The 17,108-nt window shown below is 34.6% G+C and overlaps 1 protein-coding gene across 3 annotated transcripts in view; it reads left to right on the top strand.

Moving 5' to 3' along the window:
- Positions 1-17,108, top strand: part of RPS6KA3 (ribosomal protein S6 kinase A3) — a 76,730-nt gene that overhangs the window by 40,475 nt on the left and 19,147 nt on the right. For all 3 annotated transcript variants that reach the window (XM_052793861.1, XM_052793860.1, XM_052793862.1), the window contains 10 exons: positions 608-688; positions 1,715-1,794; positions 4,242-4,348; positions 6,615-6,652; positions 7,046-7,188; positions 10,330-10,400; positions 14,333-14,421; positions 14,699-14,763; positions 14,865-14,967; positions 15,781-15,905. In XM_052793861.1, coding sequence (XP_052649821.1) covers positions 608-688; positions 1,715-1,794; positions 4,242-4,348; positions 6,615-6,652; positions 7,046-7,188; positions 10,330-10,400; positions 14,333-14,421; positions 14,699-14,763; positions 14,865-14,967; positions 15,781-15,905 — 902 coding nt within the window. The remainder of the gene's footprint in view (positions 1-607; positions 689-1,714; positions 1,795-4,241; positions 4,349-6,614; positions 6,653-7,045; positions 7,189-10,329; positions 10,401-14,332; positions 14,422-14,698; positions 14,764-14,864; positions 14,968-15,780; positions 15,906-17,108) is intronic.

The following is a 17,108-nucleotide window of genomic DNA, read 5'->3' as shown; positions in this document are numbered from 1 at the left end:
AAATTAAATAGATTGTCTGAAGTACACACTACATTGAATGGATGTTCTTTTTATTGTAAATTCATAATAAAGAAAGGAAATTTAAAAAAATTTCCCTTCCAAATTGTGAAGGTATTTAATATCTTAATAGTGCAAGTTATTTGAATGATTTAAACCAATATAAGCATCTTTATGATAGTATAATTTTATTTATAAGTTTGTTTTGCTATAACTCTAATTCTCCCTACTTTTCAACAGTAGAGAAAATGCCTATGTGTTCTACACATAGCTGTGGTAGTTTCGCTCTACTGTTTAAAAGGTTAACTAAGAATAGGGCAGACTGAAGGGTGGTTATGTGTTCTCATGTGCTTTTGTTAAATTTATTTACCCAGTGTCAGATTTTGCCAATAGCAGAAACTGAAGCAAATTGAAATGCGTAAAGAGATTCATCAGAAAACTCTGCACTGTGAAATAAATTCTCTCTCAAATCTCTTCTGTGTAAAGTATAGTGACCTGCATACAGTTGTAATACTACAGGATACAATGTGAAGTACATCAGGAAACACAGGAGAAATACTGGTTCATAATGTAAATTCTCTTTTTTTAATCTTGCTCATGTTCTGTGTAGTTCGAGATCGGGTTCGGACAAAAATGGAACGTGATATCCTAGTAGAAGTTAACCATCCTTTTATTGTCAAGTTACATTATGGTGAGTTGCAGAAAAATTCATTTTTATATCGCAAAAATGGGTGCTTGTCAAGATAGTACCTAGTATTTGCTTAGTGGTTCAGATAATCATAGAAAATTAGTATGCTATCTAAATCCTGATTGTGCAAAGACTTGCTGTGTAGTAATTCTCATGCAAAGTAAGGACATGGCTAACGATGCAAAGTGTTAAATCTTTACAAGACTGAGAGTCTGTAGCCCCTTGTGTTACTAAAAAAGCAGTTATCTATTTATGTCTAGCCATTCTTTTCCAAAACCTCTTACCTTTTGTATATGTCATCGACTTTTTTTTAAATTATTTCTTATTCTTGATTTATTTACTCTATAGAAAACATATGCAATGGCATTACTTCCAGTTGCATCAAAATTGGTGGGAATATGCCTTTTAATTTTAATTGTACAGGCAGCCATAAAAATATATTCATGTGGAGGGGCGAGGAAATCAGTACTCTTAACATGTCATGCAGAAAGTAAACTGAAAAAAGGTAGAGCACAGTTTTCTGTTGTTCATTTTTTTTCAGTTTATAGTTTTCTTTTAGGTTCCAGTTTTTCCTGTTGTTCAAACCTCGGATTCTCTATCACTCTCTGATGTGACTTAAATAAAGTAGTTTTCACTATTTTCCTTGTCACACTTTTGCAAATGAGACTAGAGCTCCATTTTAAGTTGAGTTTCCAGAGTTTTTAGAATATGTGCATTAGTTACTAATTTGCCCTTTTAAATCTAGGCTTTTTACTTCCAAAATCTGGAATGAAATGATGACTAACCTAAGTATAGTTTATTTTTTTAGAAATTCCATTGGTGACTTGCTTTGCTTTCACATGGCATGGGAGTTACTTGGTCCGTGATAGAGGAACAGTTACTTAATTCATTTAAATAATTTTTTCCACAAAGGAGAAAAAAGAAGAATTCATTTTGATAATGAAAACAGGGGTGAATTATTGGGTATGTTGTTCTTCTGATCATGGGTAAAATTAGATTATGTTTAATTTTTTTAATTGATCTTTCCAGCTTTTCAAACAGAAGGGAAGCTATATCTTATTTTGGATTTTCTCAGGGGAGGAGACTTGTTTACACGTTTATCCAAAGAGGTAAACTTTTTTATAAATTGCCTATATTAGGAGAGTTTACTTTTTAAATTCAATTTTCATAGAATAAAATTTTGAATATCTCTTTTTAACCAGGTAGGTTTTTTTGCACAAAGTAGTCAATTCATTAAACTGCTGTTGGTAATATACATTGTTTCTGAAAAAAGGCTTAGACAAGCAGTCTTTCTGTGCTGCTTTTTACACCTTGCACAATTTTCTTTTCCTATTGCTACCATGTTTAAAGATGAGTCTCAGAAAGAGCATGGATTTATATAAAGTAGTTGTATTCAAATTAACTGATTTATGCCTGGTTTTAGTATCCAGAATTTAGTGCCAGACAGATTTTTTTGTTTTGTTTTAATTATTTACATATGAAAACAAAATGACATTATTTATAAATATTTTAAAAGCCAGAATTGTATTCCACTTAGTAATTTTCCAAACATGAACACTTTGCTTCTGTCGTGCTGGTGATATCTCTGTGTAGGTATGTGAAATAATGACCTTGAAAAGTTTGATCACTTCACATTAATTTGATTATAACTCCTAAAATAAATGCTAACATTTCATATATTGGATTTTTTTTTTTTTTTGGCCATCACTCATGTTCAAAAACTTCCAACAAATATATGGTAGGATAGAGATATAAATAGAGATACAAATATATCCAACGTATATCTGGTAGCCAGAACTTGTAATTGTAGCTGCCTTCCATTTTCCCTTGCTACAGAGTACCTGGGACAGTTGGGTCACCACTAAAAAGCTATATGGTTATTAAGAAGAGAGTAAAATGCAATGCATTTTGTGTATAGATATATCACCATTTCTGTGCTGACCACATAAATTATTACATTTAGTTCAGTGAAGCCATCTGTTTCAAGTTGCTTCATTTAGTTTGTTTTGCCACAGATAAGTAGAAAGTTATTAGAACTCTAAAATTAAGATACCTGTTTCTTAAGATCTGTAGTTCTTTCCTGATTCCCAAGAAAGAATGTATATCGCTTTACTGCTGATGACTTTCATCTTGAGCCACTCAAATTTTACAAGATTAATATGGTTAGGTAAATACTCATTACAGGTACCTGAATATAAGCTAATTGTTCATAACTGATGGAGTGAAATGGGCATGCTGGCTGCAATTAATGTCATCCTTATATCGATTCATGTGATTTTAAAATAGATCAGATGAACTGCAGCCTAAAAGTTCCTGCTTTTTCCCCATTGGCTACAAAGGGAAAAGTGATTAATTCAGAGCTAGATGTCTACACTGCAGATGTTTAAGGTTAGGAGAGATGAATTCCGTGCAATGTTTTTAAAGAACATAGTGTGGGTGTATTATCGTCCTCGTGGGATCTTTCATTATCTGAGCTTTTAAATGTGTCTTATAGAGATTTCCCTTCCTGAATGTGCCAGTACTAAATATTGGCTCCTTTGTAGAAGTAATATCAGCAAAAACCTTTTGTACAAGCTTTGATATCACTTTCTCTCTTTAAACTACTAAGGGGAAAATATATTATATTCTCCATTCTTAACTCTTGCTTAAAATAATGTTCATCTGTCCTCCCCATTTGCTGTTCTTTTTTCCAGGTCCATATGCTGTATCTAAAGATACTAGTCTTAAATTCTAAAAAAAAAAAAAAAAGTAAAGCTGAGCAGTAGCTGAGGTAGAACCAAATGTAGGATTTTTTTTATATTTACTTTTTTCTAAATTCTCAGAAAGGCTTAATTGTAATGTTTTCTGTCGGTGGATCACAACAGTTGTTGATATAATTGGGACAACATGTTCATTTCATTGACTGTAAACAGGGGTTAGTTTATCTTCCTAACAGAAAATGTGGGATTGCTACCTGAGATCTTACCTGTGCTCTTATATAGGCTATTTCCTTAATTTACTCTTAGATCTACCTATTCTGCAGTTACCTCTCAGGCTGCATCTTGGGGGTTTTTACCATCACTGTAACTTCTTTCTCATGGTACTTAGAGGCAGCCTGCTCAAAACCAAGATGCGTATGCTCTTCTTGTCTCTCTGCCTTTGTAGATGAAATTCAGGCATTTGGACTTCTTTAGTCCATTTGTTGTCTGGAAATGAAATGGTCATATCTAACAAAGAGGTAGTCACATTCTTTAAATGCTTCCCAAAATTTTTCAGTCCCACTACAACGTGTCTGTCTGTTCTCTTGAACAATCAGAAGCAAATAATCTCAGTTTTGCAGAAAGAATAATATATTGGCTTCAGAAGCTCTTTCTCAAGTATGTACTGTGAAATAGTATTGATTATAAAATCCTAGTTTTTGTCTAACCAAGAAATTGGAATTTCTAGGGTTTTGTATAGAAATGAATTCAAGTGTTAGGAATAACCATTCTGCAAAACCACTGTTACCATTGTTTAGTTGGGGCTGGTGTAAGCTTTACAGATTTTGCATGTAAAATACATTGGTTTTCTTTTTCAGGTGATGTTCACAGAAGATGATGTTAAATTTTACCTGGCTGAATTAGCTCTTGCTTTAGACCATCTACATAGTCTTGGAATAATATACCGGGACCTAAAACCAGAAAAGTAAGACTCCTCTGTGGCAAATGCAGTGTATTAATTTGATTTCTATGGCACTTCTACCTATGCACTCTTCAGCTGTTAAACTTCAGTAATTTACCATATAATCTGAACAGGGAGGGAGGTGGGGGAAGCTTGTGGGCTATTTTAATCAAAAGGTTGGATTTCATTTCCACTAGAACATGAGCATCTAGTTCCAGAGTGATATGTCAAGTACTATAATCCATGTTACTTTTGAGTATACTGAAATATTCCTACCTTTCATTTTCCAGGTGTTTTAGGGTGTACAATGGAGAAGAGGTCTTCTTGGCCTTTTGTTTTTGTCATTATTGTAGAATTTCTGAACTAGAGATAAACTTAGAACAAATGCACCATACAAAGTTACAGTTGAATCTTGTGTCCTTGCATTTGAAAGCCTAACAGCAAACATTTTTTTTTCCAACACTGATTTTTAAAATGCACTGCAGTAAGAGCAGGATGGAGTTTAAATTTTAAAGTAAAATATGAAAATAGTAAGTCACAGGCTTTATTATGTATATTGACGATCACATAATTACACTGAAAACTTAAAATAAGCTTGAAGCTACAGTTCTGGTATGGTGTTGTGTCTCAATATATTAGTCATCCATGTTTCACTCAGATGACTGAATTCTGTCTCTTGTTAATGTCTTTCCTCCAGTAATTTTGGGGGTTTGAGTTTTAGAAGATGTAAAGAAGAAAATGTCAGTGCTATCATCTGGAACATTTGAGCCTTTCAGGAGCGGAATCTAAGTGACGATATAATGCGTGCGTCTCCTCTCTTGTGCTTAATCAGATAGTTAACATACTCTGCCTCATTGCCAGGAAATCTGTAATAACTCTGAAGTCCTGATGTCCTTGGTGATCCCACTTCTTTGTTATGGCTATATGGAGAACCCGAAAAGTCTGAGAGATAACTGTCTCATGTAAAGTACTGGTGGAAAAGAGCAAAAATGAGTAACAAGTATCACAGAACCTGGCTCTTCCATGGAACTTCCACTAGGATAGCTTGTTCTTTTATGCATCTCCTGGAAAAAAGACAACTTTAAAAATATTCAGCCCTGACTGACAAGAAGGGAAAGATTCATACTCAAATCAGAAATTTGGAGGCTTTTGGCATGGGGTTGCACTTACAAATGAACAGGGAATTAATGATGTTTAAACTTTGGGAGTGTTCTGTTAAGTAATTCTGAAGTGAGGAAAAATAACCTTACCAAGTGGAAGAAGTTCTTTGAAAAGCAAAGCGAGAGAACTTCAGTTATTTTGCTAACACTTGCTTCCAAGAGGAAAAGAGCAAAACAGTAATTGTCAGAAGACTAAATAGCTACTGCCTCAACCATAGTAATTTTTTTTTTTTTTTTCGAAATTGTATATGTCTACACCTATTGAAAAGCCTTGGTTTTAAGCCTTGGGTGTATCTGCTTAAAAAAACCTATCAAAGGTTGAAATTACTTGCAAGTTATGGATGAGATAGTACTAACTCTCACAGGCTGTATCTATACTGTTGGGCTGTTTCCCACCATGGAAACTGCCAGGAGGAAAAGGGACAAGTCCTGTGTGCTGGGTCCTGCCTCCTCCCCAGGATGGAGGAGCTAAGTCCTCTGTGTCGCGGGTGTCTTGAATACTTTGCGTGCTTTTAATTGCGATTACATTCAGTGGTGGTTAAGGATAGCTGGCGACTCAGAGAAGTGTGGCCTTTTTTGTGAGTGAAGTAAACACAAGACCTGCTCTAAGTATAGGTAGCCCATGGGTCCTCCCCTTTGGTACAACATGTGAATATTTATTACTTGGTGTTATTTGAAGTGGTCAACGCCCTTTGAAACGGTAATTCACAAATGAACGCCCATTTTGTACGCATATGCAAACATACATTGTATTAACACGTCAGTTTAAGAGAAGTAGAACTATATCTCTATTTTTAACAATTGTGATAATGACACATGCTGCAGATGGCCAAAACTGAAAGTTCAAGAAAAATGTTACTACATACTGTGCTGAATTTAACCAAACAGTTAAATAAAACTCAGATATGTTGATTATGTTTCATAATCTTTAAAAAGAAAGAATTGAAGGAAAAGAAAATGTATAGTTTCAAAATATCTCCTACTAATGATTCATTTTCATGCATGTTCAATTCTGCTTGTCTTTGTGTACGCTCTTCTGCTTATTCCTAAATGTTGTCAGTACATTGTCTGAAACAACAGTTAAAAGATATTTTAATTAATTTATTTTATTCTTTTTATTGGTTTTTTAGCATCCTGCTTGATGAGGAAGGACATATCAAATTGACAGGTGAATAAAGGGAAATTGCAACACTTGGATCTTTTCTATTCATTATAAAATCTTTGCATTTTCCTTTTTTTTTTTTTTTTTGGTAAAGCGATATGGTAAAATAAGTAATTTTAACTGATAGGTAATTTTGCTGTGGAGCAAATACTGTAATTAGTTTGAAATAAATGAAATCTATAAATATTTAAATAAGATACCTGCTTTACAAGCGTATCTGATGTTATAGACCTGTGACAATAGATGGAGGGGAGGAGAATTCTGTAATTCCCATATGTGTATTTGGGTGTATATATGAATGACATAAGCATCATATTTCACATTATGGTGAAAGTATTAACCATGGGTGATTAAAAAAAAAAAAAAAATTACATTTAGAACTTTTTTTTTCCCTTCCAGATTTTGGTTTAAGTAAGGAGTCAATTGATCACGAGAAAAAAGCCTACTCTTTCTGTGGAACAGTGGAATACATGGCACCAGAAGTCGTTAACAGACGAGGCCATACACAGAGTGCAGACTGGTGGTCATTTGGTGTTTTAATGGTAGGTTTCTGGTAAATGTAAATAATAGCAAAACTATGCTTCACAAGGTTTGGTGAAACAACTCAAACATTAAACTCTAAGGTGAGCTTTAAATGAATTCTAACTACCAAAAAAGTCTAAATTGTATGAAATTAATAACAATACCACAGAGTTTGGATCAAGAACATGGACTAGGTCTCATATCAACACCAACAATGCGCCATATTTTTGTTATTGTTGAACTGAAATATTGTCCATCTATTGTAGTTTGAGTGCTACGGAGACTAATAGGAATACTAAAGTATACAGGAAAAATACCGTCTCTTCCAAGGCAGGGAAGAAATTTAGATCCAAATTTTGAATTTGAATTTATTCTCAAGTGGAAAAAAATGAATGATAACTTTCTAATTAGTCTCCAGCGTAATTACAACTTACAATAATGACAGCTGTTGCTCTCGCATCAGAATAATCTAAATGGCACTGAGCTGGTATGGGATATAGTTGCTCAGTTGCTTATGGTGTTTCTACAAGGCATTAACTTCTGTGAAGTCGCAAGGTCAGGGGAAATAATATGTGTATCAAATATGGCTTTGGAAAAGAAAAATCATGTTTGGTATTTTAGGAGCACTGAATGGCTTGTAATATTTATAATCTTTGTGTGCATTTTTGGCATAAAGATTAAATAACTGTATTTTTAAAGGAAATGTTTTTGTTTCTTACTGCTTCTGCTACATATGACTGTAACAATACAACTAACGTGTGTGCTTTGTAGTATGAGAAGGACTCGTGTCTGAAAATAAGTCATCCTGTCACCTTTTAATTGTCTAGAATGCTGTTGTGATCTGAAAACTGACTATGTAAAAGTAGCACCTGATAACTAAACTCTCTCCAGACAGACAAGCACACACGCACCCCCTCACAACTGCACATTTTATCCATAAGAACACAGTCAATTAAAAGATAATTACAGTGTAGTTGCAGAATATTTGTTGTTGATAACACAAACATAGTTAAACTTCAGCTTTACTTTATAAAGCTGGAAAACTTAATTTTGTGCTTATAAAGCGCATATGTCAAAATTGAAAATTGCTGAAAGATATTAGACATGACTGGTGTAGCTTTCACAGTCTAAGTGCACTGCATTTTAAACACTTTGGCTTCTACTTAAAATACAAAAATACAACCTTAAAAAGCAAATTGTTTAAATTAGTATATGGAATACAGTGCAGTTTTCTCTAAGACATATTTTTGTTACTTGCATTTCTAGTTTGTATGGTAATTTTCATAGACAATCTGTATGTATCCACTCACAAATCATTCTTAATTAGAATCTGTTGATTGAGAATTCAAGTGGTTGTTGGTGTGGTATGAGTACACAGTATCTCGACTGAACAGAAGTTATAGCATAGAAATGGAGACTAGAAGGATATCTCAACAAATCATTTGGCCTCTTTTCTTCTGCTGCTAGACACTAGGTATGTTTAAACCATCCTTGAGAAGCACATTCCAATTTGTCCTTTAAAACAGTGACCGTTTTAAGAGATGTCAGACATCTAAAAACATTCATTTAAAGTTTTCAGAAGCATTATGCATTTATTGAGGTATTGTCCTGCTGAAATAAAAGATGATAACTAGGGAAGGCCAATGTTGGCTTATTCTTAAAGTACTATTGGCCTATTGATGTTAGAATATAGTATTTTTGAGGGGGACAAAGAACATGTATGCTAAGTTGTTAATACAAGTGTGTATTCTTCTGACAAATAGAAGCTTGCTAAAGAAACTTTTTATTTCAAGCAAGTGTAAGCGAAACATGCAGCACTACAAATTTACCTTTAAAAAGTTTTTTTGCAAGTGCAATTTGTGAAGACCATTCTAAACTATAAACAAAGAAAAGGTGAATTTTTTTTATAGTTTTGGCTTATGCCTCTCAATCTTCCTGACAATTGTCTTAAGAAGTGTTAAAGTTACATTCAATTTAAAATTTTAAATGTAAGTATACATGTAAAAATAATATTTAGAGTAAAAAATATCTAGCAGTAGTGAAGACTTGGCAGCTTTTATTCTCTGAATGCTTTATAAGATAGTAAGAAATTCAAAATTTTATTTTAATAGAAAGGGGTGTTAAAAAATGCTGTTAGTGCAACTTCATGCTCTTATTGTAGATCTAAGAATACTACAATAACACATTATTCACGCAAGTTATCCGTGTACATTTTTAATGCTTAGAAGGCTGAATGTTTGGGTCGTACCAGAAAAGAGAGGATACCTTGTGTTCAGGATGACTTCAGTTTGCATAAGCTGTTCAGAAGATTCCTTTTATAATTATTTTAATTTTGATGGCTTTAAGTGTATGCCATGAAATTTCATTAAACTAAGTTGTTTTGCAATTCTTAAACCAAAAAATCAGGATTTCTGCCTCAGTGTTGGCTGCTGTGACTGCTGCCAGACTGCTTTCACTACCTCACTTGGATCCAATATCCCTGCAGTATACTGCAGCCCAATGGAAGTGCCTTTATATTTATCCATTTTTACTCAGTCACTTTCAGAACAAATCAGTATTTTAACAGTGTCTGTTGCCTACTACCAGGCACTGTAGAATGTGCATGCAAGTACTGTGTAGCTCTTACGTGTTCCTTCAGGCTTTATTTCTGCTGTATGCATACAGTAACCACTTTTCATCATGCATGTCCTTGTCAATCAACTAACCTTTTTCCCCTTTCCAATTAAGGCTATGTACATGTCAAGCTTAAAAATTTTGACCTTTTAAAATATTTCTGCATGAGGAGAAATCGTCACTGACTTTTGAAAGGGGATTCTTTTTCCCTACCCCCCACTCCCTTGAAAACTAAAATACAGTTGTATGGATCAAGTCTTCCAAGAATAAACTTTCTAGGCAGAAATGAAAGACAGAACATTATATTCTAAATTGTTCAGATAAAAGCATGTAAAGCAAGGTATCGATATAGGAAAATATTTTGCAGCTTTAAAAATGGCAAAGGCTGCTTAATTTTCATAGTAATTTAAATTGTACAATAGAAGTTGTTTTGCAAAGACTTGATTGTTAACATGCATGAACTTTGGAAGGTTAAGATGCTAAGTAGTTTTGTCAAAAATTAGTTTTTGTCCAGGTAATGTAATTGATGAAAGTTTTACTCTATACAGTTTGAAATGCTCACTGGTACTCTACCTTTCCAAGGGAAAGACAGAAAAGAAACCATGACTATGATTCTCAAGTGAGTACACTCTTATTTATATATCTCATCAGGTATTCTACAGGGATGCCCTCCGGGCTGCAATATCTAATTTCTACTCTTCCCTCATTTCCAAAGGTACTGGTAAATCCTCACTCCCTATTCCATACTATTAATTCCCTTTGCCGCCTATCTAATTTGCCTTTCTATTCCTCCCCCATACCAGGTACAAAGAATTTCATAGCAGCTCTCTAATCTGTAATAATAACTTCTCCAACCATATGATCTTTCCCATCTTATTTCCATAATATTTTTAACTTTCTTATCCTTTTTGATAACCTGTTCATTTTTTCCTTCTTGTTTTTTGGTTTAGGTTGTTTTGGGGGGGTGTTTTTTTGCTTTTTTGGTTTTGGTTGGTTTTTTCCTTAAGAAAGTATTTTCTCTCCTTATCCCCTTCTCTATCTTACCAGCTCCTCGCCCTACTTCTTTATATTACTGGTGCTGCCAACAACTTGCTTCCCTGATACTTCCTCTATTCACTAAAGTGCATCCTCCCTTATGTACTCTCCTATGACTTGCCCAAGCTCCAATTTTCCCCTTTGCTATCTCCAGTATAGATTTTGCATTAGCTATATTGTGGAAATTGCTTTCCTTCATGCAGTTAATGCTCTTGGTTTTGCTAATGAAGGCCTGCTTTTTTTTTTCCTTGCTGATCCCCTACATATTCTCTGAACTAATACAACCTATGACATAATTGTCCCGCTTTTGGGACTGTAGCCTAATGCTGTGCAAACATCTCTGTTTCCTCATATCATAGTTTCACTTCTCTGTTTCCATTAATTTTTTTACTAATGCCTTTTTTTTTTTTTTTTTTCCCATGGAAGCTCGTAAGACTATTTTAGTTTTCTCATTTGTTTTCTGCTTCATTGTTCATCATTGTTCTTAGTCCCGTTACCACTTGTCTACCCATATATTGAAGCCAGCGTTTCTTTTGCACCAACAGCCTGTTTTGAAAAGTAAATATATGAAATTCTTTTATATTTTTTCTAATTAGAATGTGAAAACTGCTAGAAAACAAACTCATTCTTTTCCTTGTTTTTGCTTTCATAATGCATACACGTTATGTTATTCTTTGCCCTTGTTTTTCTTCCTCATCTTATGTTTGCAAATGTATTTAGTGATGCTAATTTCTTCTGCTGCCTCAACACCATGCCAATTCAAATCTTCATGTTGTGATTATTGAATGTCTTTAACTAAAAGGTTCTATCTGTTCACAGCAAGCATAAACTCCTTCTGACCACCTCCTATTTACAAGAAGCTAGTCTGAGATAGTTCTACTGCACCCTCACTTATTTCAGGAGCCATGCATTTTTTTTCTATCCATGTCTCACAAGTCACATCTTTCTCTTCTTTCCTCTGCCTGCATGTGACTCCACTCTGTTCCTCAACAGTCTTTCCACTGTTGCTACAAAAATCTTCTGTATTCAGCTGCCATGTAGAATATCCTCCTTGCATCTCCCCAGTTAATTGACATTCATAATTACTTTCAGATTTCATCTGAGCATGTATCTCTAATTCCCTTTCCAACTTTCTTTTCTCACCTCCTAGTCTCTGTAATTGTTACTAGTTTCAGAGAGCCACACAAAAAATGTGATATGAAGTAAAGCAATTTTATCTCTCTTTTAATGTTCTGTACACTTACAATTGTTACCTACATACAAATCTATTTTGCTGTCGGTGATATGAACAGCTGAAAAACATAAGATATTTTAAAGTCTTTTCTGATATGTTCACATTTTTTGTCTGGCCCCATAAGAATGGCAGTATGTTTTCTTTTTATTTTCTGTATACTAGTAAATGTACTATAGTTCTCCTTAAATTTTTCATGAAACTGTTTAAAATGGACAGGTGTGCATACGAATTCATATTTTCTTAGTGTATAATTTAAGATATATTGTTTTTCTTACCTTCTGTTCCTGAAAATCCACAGAAAATGTATTCTTTTTATAACATATGTTTTTCTGGGCTCTTTATTTCTCACAACATTACCAAGACAAGTTTTTCTTTATTCTTGTGGTTTTTACCTAAAACTGAGAAACTCTGCAATTTGAAGAAATCATAGTTTGCAGCAATAAAGTTAACTTTTTAAAGCATCTTTTCTCCTTTACTAAAGAGGAATTACCTTCATATAAAATTTTGTCTTCATCCATCAGGAATGTCAGAAAAAAAATTGCTGTCACTCATGTAGTTGTATAACCTAGGAACTCTGAGGACCTGGTGATCGCCTTTTCTGCTGTGTCATGTGGCCAGTAAAGGATTTTGTGCAAGATGCTCCGTCATGGAAATGGAGCAATGACAGTCTTAATCTCTGTGGTTTGCACAAGGGCCTCCAATTCATTCCACTGTGGCTGCAGTACATACCAGTCCTCTAGAATTTATTTTACATATTTTTTTTCTGTTCATTCAGTCACTTCTCCATAAGATTAACTGCAGTTACGTTTTTGGCATGGTTTTAGATTTTTCTAAGCAGTTGACCTCTCATGCTGAACCTCCAGGCTGCATCCTACTGTTGGAGCTGGTTTGGATTATAATAGGACACAGATTTCCACCCACTGCAGCGCAGTCCTATCATATTTAGTTGTCTGTGCTCTGTCCTTCAATAACATTTTAAATGATACCATTGTGCTTCTGCAGACAATGTGTTCCTTGCTTCCTTCTTACTGTGTAGCTCTGATACTTTGCTGTGAACAGAAATGACATCAAGTGAACGTGCAATGAAATCACTGCATATAAAGTGTATGAGAAACAACAGAGCTGCTAGTGGCGCGTGGCAATCGGGGAAGCGTTGTGTGGCCCACTGCCCATTCCTCCGCTCCATTGGTGGTCTTGATCTGCCTGTAGGACGTTATTGGAGAGCCCAAAGAAGGCAAAGTTCTTCAGACTTCCCCCCGCCCCAGCCTCTTTAATGCTGAAAGGAATAGAATAGAAAATTTAGTAAATTCCAGTTTTAAAGTTATGAATAGTGAATCAATGGCAACGTGTACGCACTTGCTGAAGTGACACGGAGGTGGACATCTACAAGTAGCTGAAACACAAGGCAAAACATGTCTTCTGGTTGAAACACAGAGAAAGCTTGTGTCATGGATTGTTACGGAAAAAAGCAAGCTACAGGTTGAATGAGAGATGGAAAGGAGGGAGTTACGTCTATCCTTACCATTATCATGGTCATAAGAAAAAGTGGGACCTAGTAACAGTGAGCGGATGGAGGCTCAACATTAAATGGAGAGGACAAAAATATGGTGAGGATTACAAAACAAAATTAAATGACAGAACTACAAAAACTTAAATGTAAAAATTCAAGACTGGCAAGTTGGAAAGTAATACTTGAAATGGATTGGGGGAAAGCAAAAAGAAAGGAAGGAGTGATTTTTTTTTTTTTTTTCTCTTTTTTACCTGCTAATCTTGTAAGATCTGTCCTACCTTAATTCAGTTTCTATCTTCTAGCTTAGGTTTCCTGTTGTTTTGCTTGGGTGTTGTTGGTGTCTGTCATACTGTGGTAGTTTTCTTACCCCTTCTAAAATGTCTTTTATCTTACTATCAGAATGGATTTGCTTGTTTGGTGTCATTTGGTAATAACTGGACTTAAAAGTGGATCAAAGCATATTACAAAAATTTACAAGTTTGTAAACTGTTATCCTATAATATTCTTTTCTACATTTTTTACCACCTCTTCCTCTACTTAAGTTCCTGAGTCATTACTGAAAACATACTACTCAGGATAAAAAAAAAAAAAAAGAAATTACAGGTTTACATGACTGACAGCACTTTTTCTCTGTTTCTGATGTCTGAAGGCAATTTCTTAGTGATGCTGTTTTGTTTGATATGGATTTGTTGAATGACAAAGGACAGGGGGAATGCAGAGTTAATTCTTACCTAAATATGTTTGTGTGCTATTAATTATTTTTGTTCTATAGGGCCAAACTTGGAATGCCCCAGTTCTTGAGTCCTGAAGCACAAAGTCTTCTGCGAATGCTCTTCAAAAGAAACCCAGCAAACAGATTAGGTAAAGTGTTCAGCAGAATATTTTCAATTTGATCATAATATTGATAACATCAATGATCATTAAAGTGACTAAATAAATTTACGGTTTCTGTGTAAAATAGTCTTTGAAGTAAGAACATAGTTTGCCTGTTTGCTCCTCTGATGATTGACAAAATATTATCATTTCTGGTATTCATACATCTAAAATTAATGCAGAAGAAATAAGAAATATAACTTTGCTAGTCATTCTTTTGACCAAGAAGAAAATAATTCACAGACATTTTTCTTCCTTATAAAAGGAGCGGGTCCAGATGGAGTTGAAGAAATTAAGAGGCATGCATTCTTTTCAAAAATAGATTGGAATGTGAGTATCTTATTCAAAATTAATTCAGTGAATTTCTTAGTTAAGTGTTTGGTGGTGTTGTATAACTTTTTAATTCACTCTGGCCTATGCCTTCTCTTCAGAAATTGTACAGGAGAGAAATTCATCCCCCTTTTAAACCTGCAACTGGCAGACCTGAAGATACGTTTTATTTTGACCCTGAGTTTACAGCAAAAACTCCAAAAGGTAAAAAGATAATAATTAAACAATTTACATATTCAAAAATTAGAAACATTGTTCCTCTTCAGCTTACGTAAAGTGTCTTGTTCTTCCAGGTGTTGCTGGGCTCACTGAATGCTCACAGACAAGTATTCCGTAGTTCATAAAAGTTTTTGTGGTCTTCAGCGTAAATATATCGTGAGGGACAACTGAGTTGTCCTATGTTAAAAATAATCCTCAGCAACAAAACATATACATCAGTTCAATTTTACTTATCTAACTGATCTCATTTTTTAAATTCAAAAAGATTATCTGTGTCTCTTTAAAGGCTATATTCTATGGCTTCATTTCATTCATGATGGTGACTACATACTATGTATATGTAGAAGCTTAGTCATTTCAGACTTTGGGTGGCAAAGTTGCTGTTTCGGTGCAATCTGTCTCTGCATAGTTTTACGCTGATCTATTCAAAATATAATAGAAATATTTGTCTTTACAAATTTAGGGTGTTACCAAAATTTGAATACTTCTCCTCCATAAATATAGCATAGATATGCTGCTATATGTAAATATTTTCTGCAAAGTACTGGTTTTTTGTATAATAAAATATTGTCTGACAGTAATATGATCTTTGTAGTCATTAACTATCATCTGTGTTTCTACGTGGTATATGCAAAACAATTCAGTAATTATTTGTATTTTGGTCCTCAGAAACACTTTCTGGAGATTCCAGTTTCTGCGTACTTTATAGAATAAAGCTGTAGTTTGCTCTTCAGAGTAGACATAATCTCATCTCTAATTTTAAAAACTTTGCTTGTAAGTACATGATGTGTTTTTCAGATTCACCCGGTATCCCACCGAGTGCTAATGCACATCAACTTTTTCGGGGATTTAGTTTTGTAGCTATTGCATCAGATGATGAAAGCCAAGCAATGCAGACAGTTGGAGTGCATTCAATTGTCCAGGTGAGTACATCTGCTTTAAAGAAAAAAAAGTCAATAAAGCAGTATTGCTGCCTCTTGGTGGGGGGATTGTTTCCTTCATCACAGAATGAAGTACCATGACAAAGTCATTATCAGCTTTATACAAGAAAAGTAAAGACCAGATTACTTTATCCAAACAAAACCTCTGAAGGTGCAGGACCTGTTTAATTACTGAGCAGCCAGAGGTGTGAATAGGCTTCAACCCTTAAATGAAAACATTCTACCAGCTGTACTGTATTAACTCTTGAATATCAAGCCATAATTATAAGGTGGAGGGGAATTACAGACGCCTTGATCTTTTTCCCCTATGCATGAAAATATCAGTTGACTCCTGCAGTACAGTAGGAGGAGGCACTGGAGTACAATTGTGAATTGTATCTGGATGTTTTGGACTTCTGTGTGTTTTGGAACCCATGAACCAGCGTGTATTCCGTCCCTCCCAAGCCACTTTGAATTAATGTGCTAATCTGTGATATTTTGTAACTCATTTCAGCGTATCACACATACAGAGTTACAGTACACACACAAGCGTTGGCTTCCTAGCAGTATTGAAATGACTCCAATACAGTGTCCTATATTAATAATCGTGAGGTGATCACTTCTAATAGCCTAATGCAGTTGCTATTCTTATATATTCTATTACTGCCAGTACTGCTTATTTTTGGACAACAAACCTTTGGTTAAGTGCAGTTTTGTGTGGGACAAGAAGGGTGGACCTCATGCTAGAATGGGGGAGAGGCATGCCTTGCGGCCTTATGAGGCTAAGGTCATTCTAAAAGCATGCTTCAGCACTGGAGAGTTTACAGCCAGCGGGGAAAAAAGCAGATGCATGTACAGGGAAGAAAATTAAGACCTCTGCAAAAATTGTTTTTCTACCTCCTCTTTCTGCTTTTAACAATTCTAATTGCCAAGGAAGGCTGAATCGTGAAAACCATCTGGTGATCTAAATTGTGTTGAAACCTTATTGGTGCGTAGGTAGGAGGAATACAAAGGTATGCTGTATGATTGGGTTTATTTATATTTTTCATTGCAAGGATATTTTGCAAATGTCTGAGAATTTTTAAAAAACAATTTATTCAGAACATGAATAGTTCTTTTATTTCTTTAATCCTCTCATTATGTCTAGAATAGTCATAACATGCTTATTTGTACACATTACCTGTTTCATGTGTAAGAAACCGCTAC

Source organism: Harpia harpyja, chromosome 8 (assembly GCF_026419915.1).
Source record: "Harpia harpyja isolate bHarHar1 chromosome 8, bHarHar1 primary haplotype, whole genome shotgun sequence".
Lineage (NCBI taxonomy): Eukaryota > Metazoa > Chordata > Aves > Accipitriformes > Accipitridae > Harpia > Harpia harpyja.
Note: the sequence above shows the minus strand (reverse complement) of the source record. Positions and strands in the feature narration are given on the sequence as shown.